Below are 26499 nucleotides of genomic sequence, written 5' to 3'. Positions count from 1 at the left end.
CTCTCTCTGGGGGAAAAAAAAACCCAAATCTACTATAGGTCCTCATTAAAAATATCCCAACTCCAGAGAGTCTAGTTTAGCAAGTTATTATGTGCATATAGTTTACTTTAAATGTTTATTTATGAGAGAAAACAGCCTCAGTATGGCATGTATGGTGCAGGGGATTTTACCTCACCAACACTTTACCCATTGTGCTACCTCCTGGGACTCACTTCTTTCTTTCTTTCTTTCTTTCTTTCTTTCTTTCTTTCTTTCTCTCTTTCTTCTTTCTTTCTTTTTTGAACGCCAGTATCATCTTCTTGAGGAAGTGTTGATTTGCAGTGTGGTTGTTATCAGAGAGGTGCAGTTCCACAGTCCCCCAAGATAGGTGTTAGTATGTCTTACCAGCTACCAAACATTTATTATATTTTTGAATGAGAAATCCAGGTGACTTCTGATTCCCTAACTAGTATGTGGACAGCACTTTGAGAGCATTCTCATATTGAACTGACAAAAATAAAACAAAATCAAAACCGTAGAATATGAGAGAGTAACTAACTAAATTTGTAAACTCATTTGAATTGATATGCAGAGGATTTTACAATAGCTCAAACTGTTTAAGAAATCACTAGACTTCAAATATTTAATATTTTTATTTATTTATTATTGGATAGTGATAGAGAGAAATTGAGAGGGGAGGGGAAGATAGAGCGGGAGAAAGACAAGAGATACCTGCAGCCCTGCTTCACCACTTGTGAAGCTTTTCCCCTGCAGGTGGGGACCAGGGACTTGAACCTGGGTCCTTGCACATTGTAATGTGTGCACTAAGCCTGGCCCCTAATATTTTTATTTTTAATCCAGGTAAGTTTATAGTATTAATTTCCGAAATATACTTGTGGAAAGGAAAAAGAACATGAGGTTTGTTGTTGCCCATCATATTTAGTGAATGCACTTAAGGTCTTAAAAATTTCAAGATAGGGAGTTGGGCGGTAGAGCAGCGGGTTAAGCGCATATGGCGCAAAGTGCAAGGACCGGCATAAGGATCCTAGTTCGAGCCCCTGGCTCCCCACCTGCAGGGGAGTCGCTTCGCAGGCGGTGAAGCAGGTCTGCAGGTGTCTATCTTTCTCTCCCCCTCTCTCTCTGTCTTCCCCTCCTCTCTCCATTTCTCTCTGTCCTGTCCGACAACGATGACATCAAGAACAACAATAACTACAACAAAAAACAAGGACAACAAAAAGGGGATAAATGAATAAATATAAAACATTTTCAAGATAAACTGCAGTAGAAAAAAAGATCAGACCCCTTGTTCTTTATTTTTAATTATAATGAGAGACAAAGAGGGAGCACTGCAGCACTGCTTCACGACGCGGAGGCTTCTCCCCAGCAGGTGGGGACTGGAGTCTTGAACCTGGGTCCTCACACACGGTAAACTGCATGCTACTGGCTGCACCAGTGTGTGGCCCCCACTTCCTTGGTTTTAGAACTTATTTACCCATGTCACCTCCCTTCCCCCGGTAATGCCCACTGATAGATAAATTGTTGAGTAAATCTGGGGAAATCTTTATTTTTGACTCGATATTGTGTAGGATTTAAAAAGAAATATATTGGGGGTTGGGCGGTGGCGCCGTGGGTTGAGCGCATGTAGCGCAAAGCGCAAGGACCGGCGTGGGGATCCCGGTTCGGGATCCGGGTTCGAGCCCCCGGCTCCCCACCTGCAGGGGAGTCGCTTCACAGGCGGTGAAGCAGGTCTGCAAGTGTCTGTCTTTCTCTCCCCCTCTCTGTCTTCTCCTCCTCTCTCCATTTCTCTCTGTCCTATCCAACAACGAACAGCATCAGCGATGGCAATAATAATAACCACAACGAGGCTACAACAACAAGGGCAACGAAAGGGGGAAAAATGGCCTCCAAGAGCGGTGGATTCATGGTGCAGGCACCGAGCCCAGCAATAACCCTGGAGGAAAAAAAAAGTCTTTCTTTTTTAATAATATATATATATATATATTTTGCTTCCCCCCCCTTTTGTTGCCTTTGTTTTTTATTGCTGTTGTAGTTGTTATTATTGATGATGTTGTCCTGCTTCACCGCCTGTGAAGCAACTTTCCTGTAGGTGGAGAGCCGAGGGCTTGAACTGGGATCCTGGCTCTGGTCCTTGAGCTTGGTGCCACCTGCAGTTAACCTGCTGCGCTACCCCCCCGACTCCCTAATGTGCACTTCTTAAACCTATTTTTCAACAAGTAAATATTATTAGGAGCCAGGCAGTGGCATGCTCAGTTGAGCAGACATGTTATCATGCGCAAAGGACCCAGGTTAGAACCCACAGTCCCCACCTATGTATGTGTGCAAGGAAGCTTCTTGAGCAGTGAAGCAGTGCTGTAGCGTGCTTGCACTCTCTCTCTCTCTCCCTCCCTCTCCCCCCATCTCCTCCCCTCTCAGTTTCTCTGTCATATCAAAAAAAAAAAAAAAAATACAAGCTGCCTGGGGGAGGAGTAGTTCCAGGAATGCGGTTGGACCCTCCAGCATGAGGTCTGATGTTGCGTCCTCAGCAATGCATGTGCTGGACTGATACTCTGGTTCCCTCTCCCTCTCCCCATTCTTAGAAATAAATGGCTAGACAGACCTTTAAAAGTCATTACACACAAGAAAATTTCCCATGAGGAAGAGAGAAAGAAACAAGAGAACCACTCAGGTATGTGTGGCACCCAGAATCTAGCCAGAAACCTTAGTCAGTCATGCAGCCTGGTGGCCTGCCAGGCAAACCTTTCTTCAGCCTCGCTTCTTCAGCATGAATCTGAGCAAAACCACCTGTCGGCCACATCTGATTGGCTTCTGATTGGTTAGGTTTGAGGTCGAAGCCACTTGACAGTTGCAGGCAGGTAGTCAAGCTTTGGTCCATGCAGTACTATTTCATGATTAAGGGATCGATAAACATTTCCCCTCTTACTGAGGATAGTTTGAAAGCGCTAACCAGCTTTTCCCGAGTACTTTAATAAGTGGTAGTATCTGTTGCACAGCTAACATGTTTTTTTCCCTTTGTGCTTTTAATATCCGTGTACTGGCTTTAGAACTAGCTCATGGGAAACTATATTACAACACAAAATAGGGAGTTTTTCTTTTTGTGAAAAAATTTTAGTAAATGAGAGATGCCTTTAAACTTACATTGTATTTCTTTGTTTGCTAGAGGTTACATTTATCCAAGCATTTGGTTACATAGTTGTCTCTGTTAGTGAACATATGACCAGAGTTTGGCATTTTCATTAAAAAAATTTTTTTAATTATCTTTATTTATTGGATAGAGACAGCCAGAAATTGAGAGGAAGGGGGAAATAGAGGCGGGTTGGTGAGTGAGTGAGAGAGAGACACCTGCAGCCCTGCTTCACCACTAGCAAAGCTTCCCCCCTGCAGGTGGGGACCAAGGGCTCGAACCCGGGACCTTGCGCATTGTAACATATGCACCACCACTGGTCCCTGAGCTTTGCATTTTGAAATGAATAGCTTTCATATATTTCAAATCACAGCTTAAAAGCAGCAGCATTCAAATGTGTTTATGAGGGAGCACATTGAAAGTCATCCTGTGAGCAGGCACAGAAAAGATTACTCTCTCACTGTTTTCTCCTCCCCCTGGTCCCATGTGAATATAGCAGGAGAAATGGGGTTGGCTAATCATTCTTGTTATGGTATTGGATTGAAGTAAGGACAGCCAGTGGCTTCTGAGGCCGGTGGGTAGGTTTGAAGGAAGTCCAGGATGTTGATGAGTTATTAAAGTGATTGCCTACAAAAATCTAATAAGATATGGAGTCGGGTGGTAGCACAGCGGGTTAAGCGTAAAGTGCAAGGACTGGCGTAGGAGTCCTGGTTTGAGCCCCCCGGCTCCCCACCTGCAGGGGTGTCACTTCGTAAGCGGTGAAGCAGGTCTGCAGGTCTATTCTCTCTCTCCCCCTCTCTGTCTTCCCCTCCTCTCTTCATTTCTCTCTGTCCTATCCAACAATGACATCAGTAACAATAGTAACAAGTACAACAAGGACAAACAAGTAAAACAACAAGGACAATGAAAGGGAATAAACAAATAAATATTTCAAAAAGTCAAATAAGATAATCGGGGAGAACAGTGACTTCATAGAGGAGAAGCCTGGCGTACCCCGTCATGACCAGATGCTCATGGGTACCTAATGCTGGTGGGTATAGGGTGCACAGTGTGATCTCTGTAATTCTTTCCTAAATCTGGCTATGTGAAATAGCAGGCCTAAATTGAGGATCCTTTTAGAGACTAAAACGCACCCTTTAAAGTTCAAGGTCATGGAAGATAGGATGTTTGAAAAACTCTGAAAGCGACAGGGCCACCAAAGTAAAGGCCTCTGGAGGGGCCGGGGGCTTCCAGGTCCTGGTGAATTAAAGATGGAGGGCGACCTAGGCTGAGAGTGTTTTGCAGAAAACAGAACTTTTACACATGTCCCAACAATTGTATTTATTGTAAACTGGCAATCCTCTCAATTTGAAAAAGAAAGGTAGAAAGAAAGAAGAGGATATGGGACAAGTAAAATTCAAGATAAGATCTGTATACGCTCTTGAGTGGTCCAAGAAAAGAGACATTGCGGAGACCTTCTGAGAGAATGTGTGCGGACTCATTGGCGCTCTGTTGCGCCACTGTTGGTCTCCAGCTTGGGAGGGTTGTGCGATGCTGTTGCAGTCAAGTTTTTGTTAGGGAGGCACTCAGCGGAGAAGGAGACACACACACCTTGTCTGTAGGTTCCTGTTTTAGGGTAAAATCAAACATACCCTCCTGGTTATCAGTGTAATCATTCTGACCTTTTTTGTTTGCTCCATTTACAGATCATTACATTTTGTTACATTTGTAGTGTAACTCATTCAGTAAGTAAACATTGGTTAAATACTGTATGATACCTAAGAATTGAGGAGATCATTGTGTTTTAATAGAAAGAATCGATGTTTTTAACTTTGTCTTTCAGAAAGCTGAAGTTGACGGTAGTTTAAGTGATAGCCATGTGTCTCCTCCTGCCAAACGCACTTTGAAGCAGCCTGACTCTGTTTGCAAAGACAAATCAAAATCAAGAAGTACTGGCCAGCGAGAGGAATGGAACATATCAACTGGACAGGCTAGGTGAGAAGTGAGAATTCATCGCCTCCCCCCATGGCTTACTTGATGTGGTTCAGGACTGTTATTTATACTAGTTTTCTTAATTTGTAAACCCACTAGTATTTGGAATATTTATAAATGAATTTTATTAAACTTATTTGGTAATTTTTGTATGTAAACTTATTTTCTGTATGCTTTAAATCATTTGTGTTATAAAACTAAGTAGAATGTAATCGAAATTATTATGAATAAAACAAGGGTTTGATAGGTCTTGAGTATGCAAACATGCTGATAGTCCTGAAAATTTAAGTATTAATTTTCGAAAGTAAAATAAATCTTTTCTAAATTATTAAACATTCTACTTGTATTGATACACCAAAGTGTAATCAAATATAATTAATGTAAAACATATCTCATTAGGTTGTTTTGGACTTAAGTTTGATTTATGTCTTGTTATATTTGCTCACTTATCAAAGTAGTAAATATTTTATGTAGCTAGACTAGACACACAGAAATCATTTCTCAATTTTATTAGCAGTTTAACAGTGTTCAGCAAAATCATGAGATTTCAGGGGTGTTGCTTCACACCCATACATAGTTTGTAAGTCACCATACCCTCCCCCTGTCCTTGAATCAACCCTCCCCCCAAAACAAACAACCAACCAACCAACAAAAAAAACACAAACAAGCAATGTAGTTCTCACAGAGTTTGAGACATTATTTGGTTAATATTTTTGAAAAATTAAAACTTTGAACTCAGAATATTTAGCTTTTTTTAAATAAAATTATTTACTTAATTTTTTAAATTTTTTATTTTTTTAAACCAGAGCACTGTTCAGCTCTGGATTATGGTGGTTCGGGGGATTGAACCTGGGACTTTGGAGCCTCAGGCATGAGAGTCTGCTTGCATAACCATTATGCTATCTACTTACTATTCACTTAATTAAAAAATTTTTTTTAAAAAATATTTATTTTATTTATTTATTCCCTTTTGTTGCCCTTGTTGTTTTATTGTTGTAGTTATTATTGTTGTTGTTGTTGTTGGATAAGACAGAGAGAAATGGAGAGAGGAGGGGAAGACAGAGAGGAGGAGAGAAAGATAGACACCTGCAGACCTGCTCCGCCGCCTGTGAAGCGACTCCCCTGCAGGTGGGGAGCCGGGGTTCAAACCGGGATCCTTATGCCGGTCCTTGTGCTTTGCGCCACTTGCGCTTAACCCGCTGCGCTACAGCCTGACTCCCCATTCACTTAATTTTTAAAAAAATATTTATTTATTCCCTTTTGTTGCCCTTGTTGTTTTATTGTTATAGTTAATATTGTTGTCATTGTTGGATAGGACAGAGAGAAGTGGAGAGAGGAGGGGAAGACAGAGAGGAGGAGAGAAAGACAGACACCTGCAGGCCTGCTTCACCGCCTGTGAAGCGACTCCCCTGCAGGTGGGGAGCCAGGGCTCCAACTGGGATCATTACTCCGGTCCTTGCGCTTTGCCACCACCTGTGCGTAACCCGCTGAACTACCACCACCTGATACCCATTTAGCTTTTATTTTCCAAAATCTTGTAGAAATGCTGATGACAGGTGAGTCTACATACAAAAGGAAAGACGTACGAGGGAAAGGCTGGCAGAATAGCAGCTCACGTGGTTGCCTTGCCGTGTCCATGATGTGGCGTCAGTCCTGGCCCCCTAAAAAGTTGAAAGAAGCTTCTGTAGCTTCTGTGCTGTGAGCTCTTTCACTGTCTCTGCCTCTGTCAAATAAAAGGGTTGGGGGAGAGAAAGAAACAAATCTTAGGATAGTAAAGAGAGAGATCCTTTTTCCCCCTACCTCTGTAAAGTAGTTAACAATGTATTGGGTTTTTTGTTTATGGGTAAGTTCTGGATACTGTTACTCAGTGAAAAAAGTAGTCTCTAGAGAGTGCAACTATTATAATATGTTCCACAAGAGATACTATCTTTTTAAACTCACTTTTAAAAACAATATTTATTCATTTCCTTTTGTTGCCCTTGTTTTATCGTTGTAGTTATTATTGTTGTTCTTGATGTCATCGTTGTTGGATAGGACAGAGAGAAATGGAGAGAGGAGGGGAAGACAGACAGGGGGAGAGAAAGACAGACACCTGCAGACCTGCTTCACCGCTTGTGAAGTGACTCCCCTGCAGGTGGGGAGCCAGGGGCTCGAACTGGGTTCCTTACGCCGGTCCTTGTGATTTGTGCCACCTGCGCTTAACCCGCTGCGCTACAGCCCAACTCCCTTAAACTCACTTTTATGCAGTACTGGGAAATGAACCTGCGACCTGCATAAGTGCAATGCCTCTGAGTCATCTGTATGGCCCAACTTTGATTTTATATATATTTTGTGGGGGGGGGGGGGAGGGAGGGGCAGGGGTAGAGCAGCATAAAGCTCCATTTTCATCAGTGGAGTTCCCTGTCCTTGCTGCCTCTGTGTAGTACTGGGTTTACTTAAACGCAGAGGCCTGGGAACCTAAGGCCTTACCTAGGGTCAAGCTGAGCTGTGTCTTCTGCACCCTATTTAATTTTTTTTCCATTGCCTGCATAAGGCACGAAAATCGTGGTCTTGATTTTTTCTTCCACTTTCCATACTCATTCATCTGAGATGAAAGAGATCCCCAGACCATTATGACATTACTTAAATAAATGAGTGCTGCCGTCTAATTATGCTTTTAGACTTGCTCTACCTGTTGTACTCTGTATCCTGGATTGATTGGCTGATGGATTGATTGATTGATGGACTGATTGCCTCCAGGGACCCTCTGTGCCTGCACCAGGAATCCACTGCCCCTAGAGGCTTTTTTCCTCCATTTTGTTGCCCTTGTGTTTTATCGTTGTTGTGGTTTTTATTATTATTGTTATTGTTGTTGGATAGGATAGAGAGAGATGGAGAGAGGAGGGGAAGACAGAGGGGGAGAGAAAGACAGACACCTGCAGACCTGCTTCACTGCCTATGAAGCGATTTTCCTGCAGGTGGGGAGCCTTACACTGGTCCTTGCTCACTGCACCAAGTGCACTTAACCCACTGCGCTACAACCCAACTCCCTGTATCTTGTATCTTTATTAAATGAGGGGAATCAGTTATTTTCTAGAGAAATATTTCTGAAAAATTATTTTTGAGATAAATATTTCTGAAACTTTTTCTGTTATTGTTAAAGTTTGGCCTTAAACTAAAACTATAAGCTCATTTTAAGTTTATTTTGGTGTAACATGGTCACATGTACTGGTCACACATCTCTTATTTAGATGGCATCTGTATGAATTTATGTCTTCTAAGTAGGTCTCAAATTATTATTTTTTTTTTGGGAAGGATAGAGTTTTAAGGTTTGAAACTAAATACTAACTACATTTTGAATAAAAAGGAATGCAAACAAAATTTGCTATTTCGGCAGAAGATAAATAGTAGTTTATACAATTTAAAGATTTTTTTAAACTTCATTCAGGATCGTTTTTACATTAATAGAATTAGAAACTTTTGATATTTCAGGTGATCTGAAGAGAAAATGCTATTTAACTTATTAGTTTAAACAAATTTGAATTTTGGGGCTGGGCAATGGCTCACCTGGTTAATCACATGGGTTACAGTGCACAAGGATCTAGGTTCGAGCCCCCAGTCCCCACTTGCATGGGGAAAGCTTCACAAGTGGTGAAGCAGGGCTGAAGGTGTCTCTCAATCTCTCTCCCTTCCCTCTTGATTTCTAGCTGTCTCTATCCAATAAATAAAGATAATTTGTCGGGCTGGCTTCGCGGGTGGAGACAGACGACCAGGGACTCATGGTTGAGCTGTATAGGCAGTATCTCTTTATTCATGCGGAAGGCAGCGCAATCTAAGCCAAGCTAAACTAAACTAAAAACACAATCCTATATATACTCGCCAAGTAGGGCGGAAGGAAACAGGATGTGACGCAGAGAGGGTGGAGCGAAAAGTGACTGGTGCAAATCAGGGTGTACTACAAGGGGGCGGAGCAAAAAGATATCATGAACCAGTGGGGATTAAACCAATACCATGCAGGCAGGCTGGTGCTTAGTTATGTAAATAAAATAGTGTTAAGCAGGGGGGGATTAAACCAAATGAAACAGAAGGGGTTTCTAGAAGCAGAATTAGAAGCATACCAACAATAATTAAAAAAATTAAAAACAAATTTGAATTTTAAGAAAACTTGTTACAGATATTAGATTTTGAGACAGTATACATACAAAAGTTAGGGTTTATTTGAAATTTTTTTTTATGGACCTGAGAATCCTAATTCTTTTATTTTTGTAGCTTGAGGTGTTAATAACAGTGAAGGTCAAAGTATTAAGAAATGGGAGTCGGGCGGTAGTACAGTGGGTTAAGCGCAGATGGCACAAGGTGCAAGGACTGGCATAAGGATCCCGGTTCGAGCTCCCGGCTCCCCATTTGCAGGGGAGTCGCTTCACAGGCGGTGAAGCAGGTCTGCAGGTGTCTATCTTTCTCTCCGCCTCTCTGTCTTCCCCTCCTCTCTCCATTTCTCTCCTATCCAAGAACAATGACATCAGTAACAACAACAATAAAACAACAAGGGCAACAAAAGGGAATAAATAATGTATTGAAAAATTTTCACAAAAATAATGTTACAAATAGTTTATGTGGAGGAAAATTAAATATAGATAAGAACTCATATTAGCTATGAAAAATTATGAATCCTGAAGAACTTTGTAAAGGCTCTGAGATTCTTTAAAGGAATTACTGTTCATTGGTGAAATGAGTTCTAACCTGAATTTATGTATTTGAAGACTCAGGTTTAGCAATGAGATTATAATATTTGATAACTTTATGTAAAATGAGGAGTTACTGATCTTCGCTATATATTGCATGTCTTATGTAGAAATGTAAGGGAACAGCACTAGTGATACGCCTGGCATGTAATTGTTTTGGGTACATGATCCCAACTTCAACTCACCCCCTTTAAATAAGAAATTGGTGATTTTAAAATGCTTTTACCATTTTTAAATTTCTTTATTTAATTTCTTTATTATTTATTTATTTATTTATTTATTATGTTCTTTTTTAAGAAAGTTGATTTATTGTTAGAGATAGAGAGTAATTTAGAGGGGTGGGGGAGATACAGAGACAGAGAGACACTTGCAGCTTTGCTTCACCAATCGTGAAACTTTCCGCCTGCAGTTGGGGACTAGGGGCTTGAACCTGGGTCCTTGTTCATTGTAATGTGAGAGCTTAACCAGGTGCACCACCACCAGGCCCCTTATTCTGTTTTTTTCTGTGCAAAATGTGTCATGATTTCTGACAATCCAATATCGTTTGTTCAGCCACTAAGCATTTAACTTGGAAGCTGAGTGCGTGTTGGGGGAGACAGACTAGAGGATGTGGTGCACACTTACGCATGGATGTCTCTAGAGTAATAGGGCATACCGCGGAGATACAGAGGAAATCAGCTCTCTGGTACACTTCATGGAACGTGTGATAATTCCTTAATGGCGGCCTGGGAGGTGGTGCAGTGAGAAAGCTTTGAACTGTCAAGCATGAGGTCCAGAGTTCAATTCCCGGCAGCACATGTGCCAGAGTGATGTCTGGTTCCTTCTGTCTCCTCCTACCTTTCTCATTAATAAATAAATAAATAAAATCTTAAAAAAAATTCCTTAATGATCAGCTGATGTAGGTGGAGGTTAGGCAGCAGTGTAAACCACACACACAAATATACACTCACTTTTTTTTTTTTTTTTTTTTAATGAGGGCACTGCTCAACTCTGGTTTATGGTAGTGGTGTGTGTGTGTATGGGGAGTTTTGAACCTGTTATTGTGGAGCTTCTGCCCTGAGAGACTCTTGCATAACCCTTATGCTATTTACGCCCACCCTGAGAACATAAATATTAAGACTGCTAAGGTATTTTACAGTCAAAGGCCAGTAGTGGTTAAGGGCTTTCTTTCCAAAAAGGGGCATTTGCTGAATTAAAATGTAAAATTCTCACAGATGGTTAGATGGCTTGGGTTTATATCCAAACAGAAGAGTCAGTGATGCCTTTTCTTTGTTCCCAGGGCAATTGCTGGGGCTCGGCACCTGTACAACTTTATGGCTCCTGGCGGCCGCTTTTTCCTCTTTTCGATAGAGAACGTGAGACAGGAGAGAAGCTCTGGCATTATTAAAGTCTGGTATTAGTTGGCTAGTGTGCTTCAGGTAGTTAAAAATGTAGAAAATTCAAATGTAATAATCATTTAAAGTGATCATGACCTTGTGTAAAATGTTTTAGGAAATAAAGATGCAGGAAAATACTGCTTGCTAACTCCCTTCAAACCTAAGCAGAGGAGCTTTCATGATCATAAAAGATTTATTGGGGGATTTATCTAAGCAGTGGTGACATTTTCTTATGTGACTACCTTTGGGGAACATGGTTCAAGAAGCATTGGGACCTGGGGACCTGGGGAGACAGCATATGGTTAGGTTCTCAGGTCCTAGGTTCAGTCACCAACACCACCATAAGCCAGAGCTGAACAGTGCTTCTAGCCTGCCTCTCTCTCTCTCTCTCTCTCTCTCTCTCTCTCTCCATTTCTCTTTCATTAATATATATATTAAAAGAGAAAAAGAAACATTTTACACACACATACTGTTGTATAGGTAGGCAACCATATATATATTTAATTTTTTAAATATTTATTTTCCCTTTTGTTGCCCTTTTAAAAAAATTAAAAAAAATATTTACTCCCTTTTGTTGCCCTTGTTGTTTTATTGTTGTAGTTATTATTGATGTCTTCGTTGTTGGATAGGACAGAGAGAAATGGAGAGAGGAGGGGAAGACAGAGGGGGAGAGAAAGATAGACACCTGCAGACCTGCTTCACTGCCTGTGAGGCGACTCCCCTGCAGGTGGAGAGCCAGGAGCTCGAACCGGGATCCTTAAGCTGGTCCTTGCACTTTGCACCACGTGTACTTAACCTGCAGCGCTACCGCCCGAGTCCCGACCTTGTCATTTTATTGTTGTAGTTATTGTTGTTCTTGATGTCGTTTAGTTGGATAGGACAGAGAAATGGAGAGAGGAGGGGAAGACAGAGAGGGAGAGAGAAAGACAAGACACCTGCAGACCTGCTTCACCGCCTGTGAAGCGACTCCCCTGCAGGTGGGGAGCCGGGGGCTCGAACCAGGATCCTCACACAGGTCCTTGTGCTGCGCTTTGCGCCACCTGCGCTTAACCCGCTGTGCTACAGCCCGACTTTCTGGCGGGGGGAAGGGGAACGTTTTACAGTACATTTGTTCACACATGGGTTCAGTGTCTCATCACTGTGACAGGTGTCTGCCAGACGTTTTCTTTGCCCACTCAGCTTAGGTCTTGTTCCACTATCCTGCACTGCCCCCCCCCCCCCAGACACACCCCCCTATCTCTCCATCCCTTGAGTACTTTGTTTTGGTGCAATCCACTAACTCCGCCCAAGTTTTACATTGTGTTTCCCTTTCTGACCTTGTTTGTTTGTTTTTAATTTAAAAATCTTTTTTACCGGGGGGTCGGGCGGTGGCGCAGTGGGTTAAGCGCATGTGGCGCAAAGCGCAGGAACCGGCGTAAGCCCGGTTCGAGCCCCCGGCTCCCCACCTGCAGGGGAGTCGCTTCACAGGCGGTGAAGCAGGTCTGCAGGTGTCTATCTTTCTCTCCCCTTCTCTGTCTTCCCCTCCTCTCTCCATTTCTCTCTGTCCTATCCAACAACGAATTGCGTCAACAAGGGCAATAATAATAACCACAAGGAAGCTACAACAAGGGCAACAAAAGGGGGGGGGAAATGGCCTCCAGGAGCGGTGGATTCATGGTGCAGGCACCGAGCCCAGCAATAACCCTGGAGGAGGAAAAAAAAAATCTTTTTTACCAGAGCACCGCTCAACTATTGAGATGGTGCGTGTCTTTGTGTATGGGGCAGGGGGGTTTGGATAGAGAAGGAGAGAGTACCTCCAACACTGCTTCACTATTGTGAAGCTTCTCCCCTGCAGGTGGGTGCTGGGGACTTGAACTCCAGGTCCTTGCTCATAGTAATATGTGCACTCAACCAGTATGTTACCACCTGGCCCCTAAATGTGTACTTTTAACAAACTAAATACTTATTTGGGGAGAGATACTACAATACTGTTCTGCTGTCCACAGAGTTCCTCCCCCTGTTCTGCTGTCCTTGGTGCTCCCTCTCTGTCTCCTTTTTCTCTCCTGTTTGTAAAGAGGAATGACAATGGTAAATGGTAAATTGGATTTAGTGAGAGTAAGGTTCCCCCCCCCCTTTAAAGCAGATCTGTTATTAGCAATCAAATACAAGCCAAGCGAGCATTGTCTTCATCAGGGGGACAGAAAGGTTATTGTACTCCCCCCATCATGATGTTGTCATTGTTCAGAAAAGTTAGAAATTTTTTTTAATATTTACTTTATTTATTTATTCCCTTTTATTGCCCTTGTTGTTTTTTATTGTTGTAGTTATTATTGTTGTTGTCGTTGTTGGATAGGACAGAGAGAAATGGAGAGAGGAGGGGAAGACAGAGAGGAGGAGAGAAAGATAGACACTTGCAGACCTGCTTCACCGCCTGTGAAGCGACTCCCCTGCAGGTGGGGAGCCGGGGTTCGAACCGGGATCCTTATGCCGGTCCTTGTGCTTTGCGCCACCTGCGCTTAACCCGCTGCGCTACAGCCCGACTCCCAAAAGTTAGAAATTTTTGTGGGTGAGTTTTAGGGTTTGTATCTTACTGTGTTGAAGAATTTTAAGTATGTAAATTTTCAACTACTTGATTTTATACATAGCCAAAGTTCATTTGTAGCCAAGATGTGGGAATACATAGATCAAACTGAGTTAATCTTATGTTGGGCAAAAGGCCAAAGTATACTTACAAAGTAATAAAATTGACTTTCTGTGTGGCTGTAAGTGGGTTTTGAGAGTGAGTCTAGGGAATTTGCATATATAGTCTTCTAAGTTATGACTTGTTAATACTCCATTTTTACTACTTGTTTTTTCGTTTTTACTAGTTTATGAAGTCAAATTCACATGCCAGAATTTTGTGCGAAGATAGTGGTAATAAAATGAAATACTTCTTGAAAGGCAGTGGCTTAGGAGAGGAAAAGACAGTTATGTTGTTTTCTGAAGAGGTTGGAGTTTTCTGTTTTGGTTTTCAACAGTCTAAAAAAGACATAATGGTGCTTTTGTTTCTATTCTTTAGTCTGTCTTAACTGTGACTTTGCTAGTCAGGGGCATTTATTTATTTATTTATTTATTTTGCCTTCAGGGTTATCACTGGGGCTAGGTGCCAGCACTACAAATCCACTGCTTCTGGAGGCCATTTATTTTTTTCCCTAGTTTTAAAAAATTTATTTATTTTCCCTTTTGTTGCCCTTCTTTTTAAATTATTGTTGTAGTTATTATTGTCGTTGTTGGATAGGACAGAGAGAAATGGAGAGAGGAGGGGAAGACAGAGGGGGAGAGAAAGATAGACACCTACAGACCTGCTTCACTGCCTGTGAAGCGACTCCCCTGCAGGTGGGGAGCTGGGGGCTCGAACTGGTCCTTGCGCTTCATGCCACATGCGCTTAACACGTTGTGCTACTGCCAGACTCCCTTCATTTTTTTTTTTTTTTTAGTAGGATAGGACAGAGAAATTAAGAGAGGAGGGGATGATAGAAAAGAGAAGATAAAGATAGATCTGGTCTGGAAGGTGGTGCAGTGAATAAAGCATTGGACTCTCAGGTTTGGTGTCTGGCAGCACATGTACCAGAATGATGTCTGGTTCTTCCTCTCCTCCAATCTTTCTTTCTTTCTTTCCTTTTAAAGCATTTTTGAATTTTTTAAAATTATCTTTATTTGTTTATTAGATAGAGACAACCAGAAATTGAGAGGAAGGGGGGGGATAAAGAGGGAGAGAAACAGAGAGACAGACACCTGCAGACCTGCTTTACCACTTGTGAAGTGACCCGACCCCCTTTAGGTGGGGAGCTGGGGGATTGAACCAGGATCCATGCATGGTCTTTGTCCTTCTTACCACAGTCAGGGGCATTTATAATTAACATTTTTAATTTAATATGAAGAGAGCAGGATTAATGAAGTATATTAAAATAATTTAGTTTAAAAATTAGTTCAAATCGGGGGTCGGGCGGTGGCGCAGTGGGTTAAGCGCACGTGGCGCAAAGTGCAGGGACCGGTGTAAGGATCCCGGTTCGAGCCCCTGGCTCCCCACCTGCAGGGGAGTCGCTTCACAGGCGGTGAAGCAGGTCTGCAGGTGTCTGTCTTTCTCTCCCCCCCCCTCTTCCCCTCCTCTCTCCATTTCTCTCTGTCCTATCCAACAACAAAGCAACGTCAACAATGGCAATAATAAACGCAACGAGGCTGCAACAACTAGGGCAACAAAAAGGGGGAAAAATGGCCTCCAGGAGCGGTGGATTCATGGTGCAGGCACCGAGCCCAGCAATAACCCTGGAGGAAAAAAAAAAAAAATTCAAATCATGTAGAACTGAAGGTGGGTTTTTTTTCTATTTTCTAAATGTCCTCTTTTTAAAAAAAAAATGTTTGAAAACAATAGTTGGAGATTTCAAAATTATATTGACCGATGTTTAGTTAACAGTTTCATTTTGAGCTTTTAAATACTAAGGTGTACTGTGACTTTCCTTAAGTTCTCATGGATTTGATAAACATTTAGTTTTCAGATGATTTGTATTTTTCCTTCTCCACCCATATGGGAGTGACTTAGGAAAAATTAGCTAAAGCTTCATTTGTTAGTTTAGTATGTATGATAACATATTTTGAAGAAATTAGTTAATGGTCTTAGTCTTTAAGTATTTTTTTTTTAATTAAAATTTTTAATTTTTATTTTACTAGAACACTGCTCAGATTTGGCTTGTGGTGGTGGGATTGATCCTGAGACTTCTGGTGCCTCAGGCATGAGAGTCTCTTTGCATAACTATTACGCTATAACCATTATGCTATCTACCACCCCACCTTATGATATCTATCCCTCCCTGCCCTAAGTATTCTTAAAATCATCTGAAATAGGGAGTTGGGCTGTAGCACAGCAGGTTAAGCGCACGTGGTCCAAAGCCCAAGGACTGGCGGAAGGATCCTGGTTCGAGCCCCCAGCTCCCTACCTGCAGGGGAGTCGTTTCACAGGCGGTGAAGCAGGTCTGCAGGTGTCTATCCTTCTCTCCCCCTCTCTGTCTTCCCCTCCTCTCTCCATTTCTCTCTCTGTCCTATCCAACAATGACGACAACAGTAATAACTATAACAATTCTTCTTCTAGCGTTTGCCCTTCTTCTGTAGCCAGTCAACAGCAAAGCTCTCAGGAGCTGCTTGTTGCTGGCTTTGAAAGTGACTGGGATCCATGTGGATTCAGTCGGCTAGGAAGGATCGTCAGTTTCCCCAATGAATGGGTACTCACGGGATGCACCACGAGAAGGTCGATCCAATGCAACCCTCTATAACAATAAAAAACAAGGGAAACAAAAGGGAATAAATACATATTTTAAAAAATCATCTGAAATAATTCATCATTACTTGCACCGTGTTTTGTTGATCAAAACCAACAGTAGGGATCTGTAACCATAGCTGTCTGTGGCATCAGTTAACATTTATGTATATGTTAAACTTTAACTCTTTTCATGGAATTTTAATTTATAGAGTTGAAGACAGTGTAAGTTCTGTTTAAAAGTCTGTTGTTAAATTTTTCTGAAAGTAATGAAATTATTAATTAACTAGAATAATTATTGGCATGTTATTATACCTATAATAAAATACCTTGTATTTGCTCTTAAAAAAGTAATATGACTGAAATTTAAAAATGATTCCATCAGTATGCATTTCTTACTTCTTTAAATGAATCTTTATGTGTTTGCATATTAAATATAATTGTGTTCCAGGTTAACTTCTCAGCCTGGTGCTACATTACCAAACGGACATAGTAGCTTATGTGAGTATTCTGTTATGCACCTGGTTAGTATTAAACTTCTTATAAAGTGGGGTAATCAGAGTAATCTATGAGGATGCTGATCCTAGTAGTAGTCAGTTGGAAATGACTGGATTTCATTATAGTACAAACATGTAGTTGTAAAGTGTTGAGAAATCGACACTACTAAAATAATTTTAAATTATTATGACATCTATTAAGATATTTGTAGAAAATTTAGATTATTGATGTTAAAGTCATTTAAGAGGTTTTATTAAAATTTTGTAGTGTTTTAAAAGTGACTTCTTCTTTATTTTCATAGTTTGTACTTTGAAATGGAAATCTCTCTTTTCTTGTAGCTCTTCGAAGCCATCCCCTTCGAGGGGAGAAGAAGGGAGATGGAGATCTTTCCTGTATGAATGGTGATATTGAAGTCAGAAAAAGCTGTCGTTCCAGAAAAAACAGATTTGAAAGCGTGAACCAGAGTTTGCTGTTTGATCAGTTAGTTAACAGGTATGCAGGCATGGTTTTTTTTCTTTCTTTTTATAATTTTCTTTATTTTATGTTATTTTAATTTTTATCAGAGCACTGCTCAGTTCTGGCTGATGGTGATGCTCTGGGGTTTTGGAGCCTCAGGCATAATTTTCTTTTTTTTTAAGTCAGTTTTGTTTTAAAAGATTAATCCAGACACTGATTCAGTAATACATATCTTCAAAAACTTAATTTGAGGGTCAAATTTGTAATTAGTGACAGAATTTATGCCTTAGTGTTTGAAGCTCTGGTTTGAACTCTGCCTGACACCTAAACAAAGCAAAACATCTTAATTTGGATGATTTTCAGTTTCTAGTCAGTTTACAGTTATGTAGTAAAATTTCCTCATTTAATATCTTATATATAGTTAGATAGTATTAATAATTTTATTTTTCACTATAATACTTTAATATTTACTTATTCAGCATATGTTCTTAACAGTTTTCAAGCAACATTAAGTTTCATTACTGATATGTAATAGTAACTTTACTTTCGCTTAGTCAAGAGTTTGAATTGAAAGTCTTTTGACATTGATTTTGTGCGATCTAGCCTGCCTGTGAGCATCCATAGTCAGTGAAACTATTCTCAGATGATAAATAACCCCAGTGAAGTTCAGAATGGCTAGAGAAGGGAGGTGAGCATATACTTCCATTTGAAATGAGAAACATTCTGCAGTGCTAATAACAGGTTTGGCTGTTTGTCAACTACTTGCAGCCTATGGACACAAAATAGGCACTTCATAAATGTGTTTGACAGATAAAATGGCCTATTATGTTAGCATGTGTTTTGTAGACAATAGTTTTCTCTAATTTCTAAAAATAGTATCTGTTCAGTCAACTTTATTGACTTTACACATTTTACAAATCCTATACTCTATACAAATGTATTTTTAAAGGCATTTAAGGGGGTCAGGTGGTAGCGCAGCAGGTTAAGCACACATGGCACAAAGTGCAAGGACTGGCTCAAGGATCCCGGTTTGAGCCCCCAGCTCCCCACCTGTGCGCGCGGTGTGTGTGTGTGTGTGTGTGTGTGTGTGTGTGTGTCTGTGTGTGTGTCTGTGTGTGTGTCTGTGTGTGTGTGTGTGTGTGTGTCTTCACAAGTGGTGAAGCAGGTCTGCAGGTGTCTGTCGTTCTCTCCTCCTCTCTGTCTCCCCATCTCTCTATTTTCTATCTGTCCTATCCAACAACAATGACATCAGTAACAATAATGACCACAGCAATGATTAAAAAAATAATAAGGGCAACAAAAAGGGAAATAAATAGCCTCCAAGAGCAGTGGAGGCACCGAGCCCCAGCAATAACTCGGGGGGGGGGGATATTTAAAATAGAATTTGTTTATTTCATGGGAGAGGATGAAAGAGACTGAGAGACACCAGCACACTGCTTTGAAATGCAGTGCTGGAGATTGTACTTGTGACTGGGAAATGAACTCAGCACTTCATGCTTGAGTCTAGTCCCCCATTCTTGGTACCCCACCACCTGCACTCTCCCGTGATTCTATCCAATTCTTTACAAAAGTTTTAAAAGTTTATTAATGATAGAGTTGGGGGAAGAGATAAGAGAGAACTAGATCATCAGTTCTGACACATGCAGTGCCATGTATCAAATTTGGGACCTCGGGAGTTGGGCAGTAGCGCAGTGGGTTAAGTAAGTGTACGTGGCGGAAATTGCAAAGACTGGCATAAGGATCCCGGTTCGAGCCCCCAGCTCCCCACCTGCAGGGGAGTCGCTTCACAGGCAGTGAAGCAGGTCTGCAGGTGTCTGTCTTTTTCTTCCCCCCCTCTGTCTTCCCCTCCTCTCTCTATTTCTCTCTGCCCTATCTAAGAATGACGACATCTATAACAACAGCAATAACTACAATAACAACAAGGACAAAAAAAGGGCAAATAAATAAATAAATAAATAAATATTGAATTTAAAAAAGTTCTTTATCTTCTGCTCCACCTCCTGGGCTGCCTGTACAATTCTTGATACAGATTTTGAATACAAAATCGAGTTTGTGTTTCCTTTCATTGTCTTGTATCTAGTCTGTAATTATTTGTAGTGACATTTAATGGATAAATATTGGAATCTTATAAACAAAGGTATTCTGTCTTTCAAATTTTATTTTAGTGGTTATATTAAGGTGGAATATCTTCTGATTCAATTTTATTTTTTGGAGTAGAAGCATTTTTGATGGATGCTGGTTAGGAAAAGAAATGTAATTGATATGTTATATACAGATATCAGAGATAATTTGTAATGATTTGATCCCTTAGAAAGTATATGTCTCAGTGCATGATTATACAATTGTTTTAAGCGTGGTTTTTTTAAAAAAAAATTTATATTTATTTACTCTCTTTTGTTGCCCTTGTTGTTTTATTGTTGTAGATATTATTGTTGTTAGTGAGGTCATCATTGTTGGATAGGACAGAGAGAAATGGAGAGAGGAGGGGAAGACAGAGAGGGGGAGAGAAAGACAGACACCTGCAGACCTGCTTCACCACTTGTGAAGTGACTCCCCTGCAGGTGGGGAGCCAGGGGTTCGAACCGGGATCCTTAAGCCAGTCCTTGTGCTTTGCGCCAACTGCGCTTTAACCCGCTGCGTTTTAACCCGCTTTAAGCTTGGTTTTATTTTGATTGTAGTACTGCTGAAGCTGTGCTGCAGGAAATGGACAACATTAACATCAGACGTAATCGGAGATCAGGAGAAGTCGAAAGACTTCGGATGTGGACAGATACGGAATTTGTGAGTATTTCAACTCTAACAGCCTTTGCAGGTCTTTTTCCCTTGTAACATTAAGGAATGAGCTCAGGCTTCACACATGTGTGAAGCTACTTGGCAGCTTCCCCAGCCCAGTTTTCTATTACTTTCTGAATATCAAGTAATGAGAGAGGAGGAGAGCTCCCCTGCAGAGCACACAGGGTTACCATTCCCAAGAGCCCAGGCTCCTGCCCCTGGCGCCACACGGGTCCATACGCACCAAGGGGAGTTTCGTGAACAGTGAGGGAGTGCTGCGGTGTCTCTTCTGTCTTGCTCAAATTAAAAGGGAAAAAGAATGTCCACTGGGCACAGTGTTAGAACCGCACAGACACAGAAGACGCTAGTGAGGAACAAGGGACGGAGGGAAGGAAGGAGGTCCATGCAGTGTGCTTTGTTGCCTGGGCGGTGGCATGCCAGATAGAGCACACAGATTACCGTGCACCAGGACCTGGGTCCCCAGCCTGCGGAGGGGAAGCTTCGTGAACTGTGAAACAATGCTGTGGGTGTTTTCTTTTTCCTCTTTCCATCTGTTGTTCTCTCTTCCTCCTCCTCCTCCTCCTCCTTCTCATAGAGCACTGTTCAGCTCTGGTTTATGGTGGTACGGGACATTGATCCTGGGACTTTGGAGCCTCAGACTGGAGAGTCTCTGCATAATCATTATGCTATCTACCCCTGCCCTCTTCCTACATCTCTCTTTATCTAAAAAAGAAAAAGAAAAGATGGAAAAGTAGCTACTGGAAGTGGTGGAGCCATGTAGGAACTAAACCCACAACCATGGTGACCAAAAAAAATTTTTTTTATTATACATACTTATAGTGGTCCATATATACAGGAATAATTCTTGTTCTCTTCCATGTTACTTGTGTCAGTACTTCAAATTATGACTAAAACATTCATCATATTTTTGTTTCAGGGCTCTTTTTCTTCCCATTCTGCCCCCCACCCTCTTTTTTTTTTTTTTTTTTTTTAACTTTCCTACTAGAGCACTGCTTGCCTCTGTTGGTCCTGGGTAATGAACCTGCAAGCTCAGAGCCTCAGGCATGAAATCATTTGCTAAATCATTTTGCTATGTCTTCCTTTAAAACTCCCCTCCACCCACCCTCCCACCCCCATGCTCCTCACTAGCGTCTTCTGTGTCTGTGCGGTTCTAACACTGTGCCCAGTGGACATTCTTTTTCCCTTTTAATTTAAGCAAGACAGAAGAGACACCGCAGCACTCCCTCACTGTTCACGAACCTCCCCTTGGTGCGAATGGACTCCTGTGGCGCCAGGGGCAGGAGCCTGGGCTCTTGGGAATGGTAACCCTGTGTGCTCTGCAGGGGAGCTCTCCTCTTGCTCCTGTTAGGAAATCTTCCATTCTAATAGGCTGTAATTTGCTTGAGGAAGAACACATGTAGATGACATTATAGTTTTAATTTTTAAAGAATTTGTGAGTTTTTTCTTTTTTTAACCCCTCTTGTCCCATTATATTAATTGAGCTCCTCCTGGGAAAATAAAAAAATAAGGGGGGGGGGAATAGTGCAAAAGGAAGAAAAAGAGCCTCTTGCTTCATTTTCATGAATCAGTTTCTTGAAAATAGGTGCTCAGTACATTTTTTTGAGTGGGCTTGTCCGAGTGGGCTAATGATTATTAAAGCAGGAAGTAAACTCCATGTTAGTTTTTGATCGATTCCTTTGTTTAAAAGGAAAACATGGACATGTATTCAAGAGTGAAAAGGCGAAGAAAGTCGCTGAGAAGAAATAGTTACGGCATACAGAATCATCACGAAGTTTCTACCGAGGGTGAAGAAGAAGGTCTGTAAGGCACCTAATGAAACAAGTTCTGTAAGGCTTGGGTGGGGAGAAGAAAACATAGGTAGCAGATCATTATATTGCTGGGTTGCAATTTTGATTTTAAAGGTCTTTGGTCTGGGGAGGTTAAAGATACATTGTGTGTGACTTGGAAGAGTATTGATGTGTTTTGAGTTTTCATTTCCTTCATCTGGAAAAAATGCTTTTTTCTCCTGTACACATTGCATGTTATAAAGCACATGCTAGTAGTAGCAGTTCTCAGCAATTCTTGAGTGACCTGCTAAATAGAAACCTATCATCCTCTCCCCCCCATCTCTCTCTCTCTCTCTCTCTCTCTCAGCCCTTTGCTCCCTCCCTCCCTCCCTCCCTCCCTCTCCCCTTATCCTTAATCTTTAAATATCTGATTAACATCTTCCAAATGTAGTTATGGGTTGAGGAGTAAATGAGAAATCAACAGATAAATCTAGTGAAGGTGCTTCTTTTTTGAGGTATCCCAGTTGTTTGTTTGTTTATTTATTAGATTTTGTTTATTCATGGGGGGGGCAGGGTGGGAAAGAGAAAGAGAAGAAAGCCATACATCATTCTGTTCCATGCGCTGCTGGGGGTCCAACATTCTATGCACTGTGTTACTTCCTGGATCATCTATCTGGGTTCTGAACTAAAGAACCTCGACTGAATTGCTAGGGGTGGAGCTGGGGAATGTGATGAAAACACATTTGCTCCAGGGATAATAAATTTATGACTACTGCATCTATAGGGTTTAATTCTGCAGGTGTTAATCTTGATTAATTTTGGGGTTTCAGAAGATTTGATTGTTACTGACATCTTACTACTTTCTACACTTCTGTAACTCAGAGAAGAGTGAGTTTGTTTCTCAAATTCTGTGGTTACCAGTAATGATATTCATAAGTTTTGAACAGCTGATATTTCTAGTGAAAGTACTTCATTGAGCACATATTATTGTTGTTACAGCTAGAACTCCTATATTGCTTCCTTTGGAGAGAATCAGTATAGGTGAGACAGATTTATAATGTGATTTTTGCCTACTCGTTAACCGAACAGTTCTCAAAGTAGATGTGCCATGTGTCGAATTTCTTCCCATAGTAATAACATATTACTAAGTAAATTAAGAAACCTATGTATTTTCTTAACAGATTTAAGCGTATCTATTTGGGCACAAGTAATTTATGATATTACTCAGCAAATTTTGTATTTGCTAATTTTTTAATGTTCTATTTATTATTGGATGAGACAGAGCTAATATTTTCTATAATTACATAATAGAGATTTTATTGAAACCTAGAATAAGAATTCAGATGTTGGGAGTTGGGCGGTAGCGCAGTGGGTTAAGCGCACATGGGTTAAACAATGACATCAACAGCAATAATAACTACAACAACAATAAAAACAAGGTCAACAAAAAGTAAATAAATAAATAATAAAAAAAAGAATTCAGATGTCACTGAACATTACTGACAGCTTAAGGGTTGTCAATAGTTTAAGATAATTGTGCCAAATAGACAATTCTTGTGATTAAAAAATCGTGAGTCACGACATGTTGCACATAGGACAGTAAATCCATTAAGCTTTCCTCTAACTTTATATTTATTTTTCCCTTTTGTTGCCTTTTTTTTTTCTTCTGTTGTTGTAGTTATTACTGTTGTTGTTATTGATGTTGTCTTTGTTGGATAGGACAGAGAGAAATGGAGAGAGGAGGGGAAGATAGAGAGGGGGAGAGAAAGATAGACACCTGCAGACCTGCTTCACCGCCTGTGAAGTGACTCCCCTGCAGGTGGGGAGCCACCGAGATCCTTATGTGGGTCCTTGTGCTTTTGCACCGCTGCGCTACTGCCCGACTCCCTCTACCTGCATTTTCTTACAGAAAACTAAGTACCTGACTCAACTATCGTCAACAGGTCTAATATCATTATCTTGCAAGCAAGCAAATACTGCTTTTACTATAACATTAGCAACTACTTTCTATACATATTAAAGCTACCAAATGATAGTTGAATACTTATTTAATGGTGACTTGAAACATTCATTGATGTTTTCTGTAGTAAACTTTTGCTTCATTTGTTTACCATTTTGTGGACTAAATAGTCAAAGATCACAGATTTATTTTGTGGAGAACGATATTGGCTGTTAGGTCTTTTTGGTAAAACCTTTATTTTATTTTATTTTATTTTGCCTCCAGGGTTGTTGCTGGGACTTGGTGCCTGCTCTATGAATCCACTGCTCCTGGAGGCCATCTTTTTTCTTTTGTTGCCCTTGTTGTTTAGCATTGTCATTGTTATTATTATTGCCATCATTATTGGATAAGACAGAGAGAAATGGAGAGTGGAGGAGAAGACAGGGGGAGAGAAAGACAGACACCTGTAGACCTCCTGCTTTACCACTTGTGAAGTGATCCACCCTGCAGGTGGGGGACCGGGGGCTTGAACCGGGATCCTTACACCGGTCCTTGTGCTATGCGCCACATGTGCTTAACCCACTGTGCTACCACCCGGCCCTGGTAACACCTTTCTAACGATATTTTACTTATGTTGACTTAGGTTGTATCATACATGTTCATATTTCTAAGTATCTTCTGTGCTGATAAAATAAGAGAAAATATAAAATTCTCTTGAGTGGATCAATCCTTGTAGGTTAAAATCGTGTGTTTCTTTATTTGTATGGGAAACTAGAATCTCAAGAAGAGGACGGAGATATAGAAGTTGAAGAAGCAGAAGGAGAAGAAAATGATAGGCCCTATAATTTGAGACAAAGGAAAACAGTGGAGCGATACCAGGCACCTCCAATAGGTAGGAGGCGCTTTGCTTCTGCAGCGTATTCTGAGTCTCCCCTTTAACCAGAGAGTGCTGCTGAATTCTTGTTTGTTCCAGACTTCCTCTCCTCATGCGCTCTGTTCACACATAAACCTGTAAGTCTAAGTACCTGTAATAGCAGTGTAGAGCTGAACAGAAATAGTATATTTTATTGAAAGAACCTTTAATAATAGCCGTTGCTTATACTTTTGTATTACTTTATTGAACAATTGTATTTACAGCTATTCTTCAGGGCAAGGAACCACTTTTTTTTTTTGTATTTATTTATTTTCCCCTTTGTTGCCCTTGTTTTTCATTGTTGTTGTAGTTACTATTGTTCTTGAAGTCATCGTTAGATAGGACAGATAGAAATGGAGAGAGGAGGGGAGAGAAAGACAAACACCTGCAGACCTGCTTCACTGCCTTTGAAGTGACTCCCCTGCAGGTGGGGAGCCGGGGGCTCAAACCGGGATCCTTATGCGGACCCTTAAGCGCACCATGTGCGCTTAACCCGCTGCGCTACTGCCCGACTCCTGGGAATCGCTTTTTTGTAGATGCTTAAGTAATTTAACCAAGATCACAGAGTGACTCTGTGAGGTGAGGAGGAGATAGCTTATCTGGTATAGTGCACACTTTACTATGCCCAAGGTTTTCGCACCATTTGGATAGAAAGGAAAGGTGATGGGAGACAGCCGTTGAGGATTAGAGCCAGCTGTCAAGAAACTGCTCTTGACACTGGGGTAGTAAGTCTGCCTCTCACCCAGCTGTGGGACACTTACTGTGACGCTGCTTCCTTTGGGAGGTAGCCAGTGGCACCTCACCATGTGCAAGGATCTGTGTTCAAGCCCCAGCTCCCTGCGCTGGAGGGAAGCTTCGTGAGCAGTGAAGCCACGCTGCAGGTCTCTTTCCTCCTCTATCTTCTTCCCTCCAAAATTCTCTCTCTACCAAACAAATATAAATATATATTTAAGAATATTTTATTAATTACTTAGTTAATTCTCTTTTGTTGTCCTTGTTTTATTGTTGTAGTTATTATTGTTATTGATGTCGTTGTTGTTGGATAGGACAGAGAAATGGAGAGAGGTGGGGAAGACAGAGAGGAGGAGAGAAAGATAGACACACCTGCAGACCTGCTTCACCACCTGTGAAGTGACTTCCCTGTAGGTGGGGAGCCAGGGGCTCGAACTGGGATCCTCACGCTGGTCCTTGCGCTTCACGCCACGTGCACTTAACCCGCTGAGCTACCGCCCCACTCCCCCAAATAAAATATTTTTTAAAAGAAAGAAATTGAGGGGGGTGGTGGAGAAAGTGAGAGGTCAATTCCTTCACTTTTTGTGAAGCTTTCCCCCTGTGAATCGGGACTGGGGGCTTGAACCCAGGTCCTTGCATATAGTAATGTGTGAGTTCAACTGGGTGCACTACTTCCCTGGCCCTGTTTTCTTTTTATTCATGTAAGATTGCCAAAGATCACTTTTAAATTTTTAAAACTTTCTTTTGAGGGCTGGGCAGTAGCGCAGCGGGTTAAATGGACATCGCGCAAAGCAAAAGGGCCGGTGTAAGGACCCCAGTTCGAGCCCCCCACTCTCCACCTGTGGGGGGGTCGCTTTGCAAGCGGTGAAGCAGGTCTGCAGGTGTCTTTCTCTTTATTTCTCTGTCTTACCCATCTCTCTTGATTCCTCTCTATCCTATCCAAC

At 41.3% G+C, this 26499-nt stretch overlaps 1 protein-coding gene across 4 annotated transcripts in view; it reads left to right on the top strand.

Moving 5' to 3' along the window:
* Positions 1 to 26499, top strand: part of ATAD2B (ATPase family AAA domain containing 2B) — a 143690-nt gene that overhangs the window by 17835 nt on the left and 99356 nt on the right. For all 4 annotated transcript variants that reach the window (XM_060186643.1, XM_060186642.1, XM_060186645.1 and 1 more), the window contains exons 2-7: positions 4944 to 5095; positions 16910 to 16959; positions 17295 to 17448; positions 20091 to 20193; positions 21893 to 22001; positions 24686 to 24802. In XM_060186643.1, the coding sequence (XP_060042626.1) occupies positions 4944 to 5095; positions 16910 to 16959; positions 17295 to 17448; positions 20091 to 20193; positions 21893 to 22001; positions 24686 to 24802 (685 nt within the window). The remainder of the gene's footprint in view (positions 1 to 4943; positions 5096 to 16909; positions 16960 to 17294; positions 17449 to 20090; positions 20194 to 21892; positions 22002 to 24685; positions 24803 to 26499) is intronic.

This window comes from Erinaceus europaeus, chromosome 3 (assembly GCF_950295315.1).
Source record: "Erinaceus europaeus chromosome 3, mEriEur2.1, whole genome shotgun sequence".
Classification (NCBI taxonomy): domain Eukaryota; kingdom Metazoa; phylum Chordata; class Mammalia; order Eulipotyphla; family Erinaceidae; genus Erinaceus; species Erinaceus europaeus.
The sequence above is the reverse complement of the archived record's forward strand: the minus strand, read 5'-3'. Positions and strand labels throughout refer to the sequence as shown.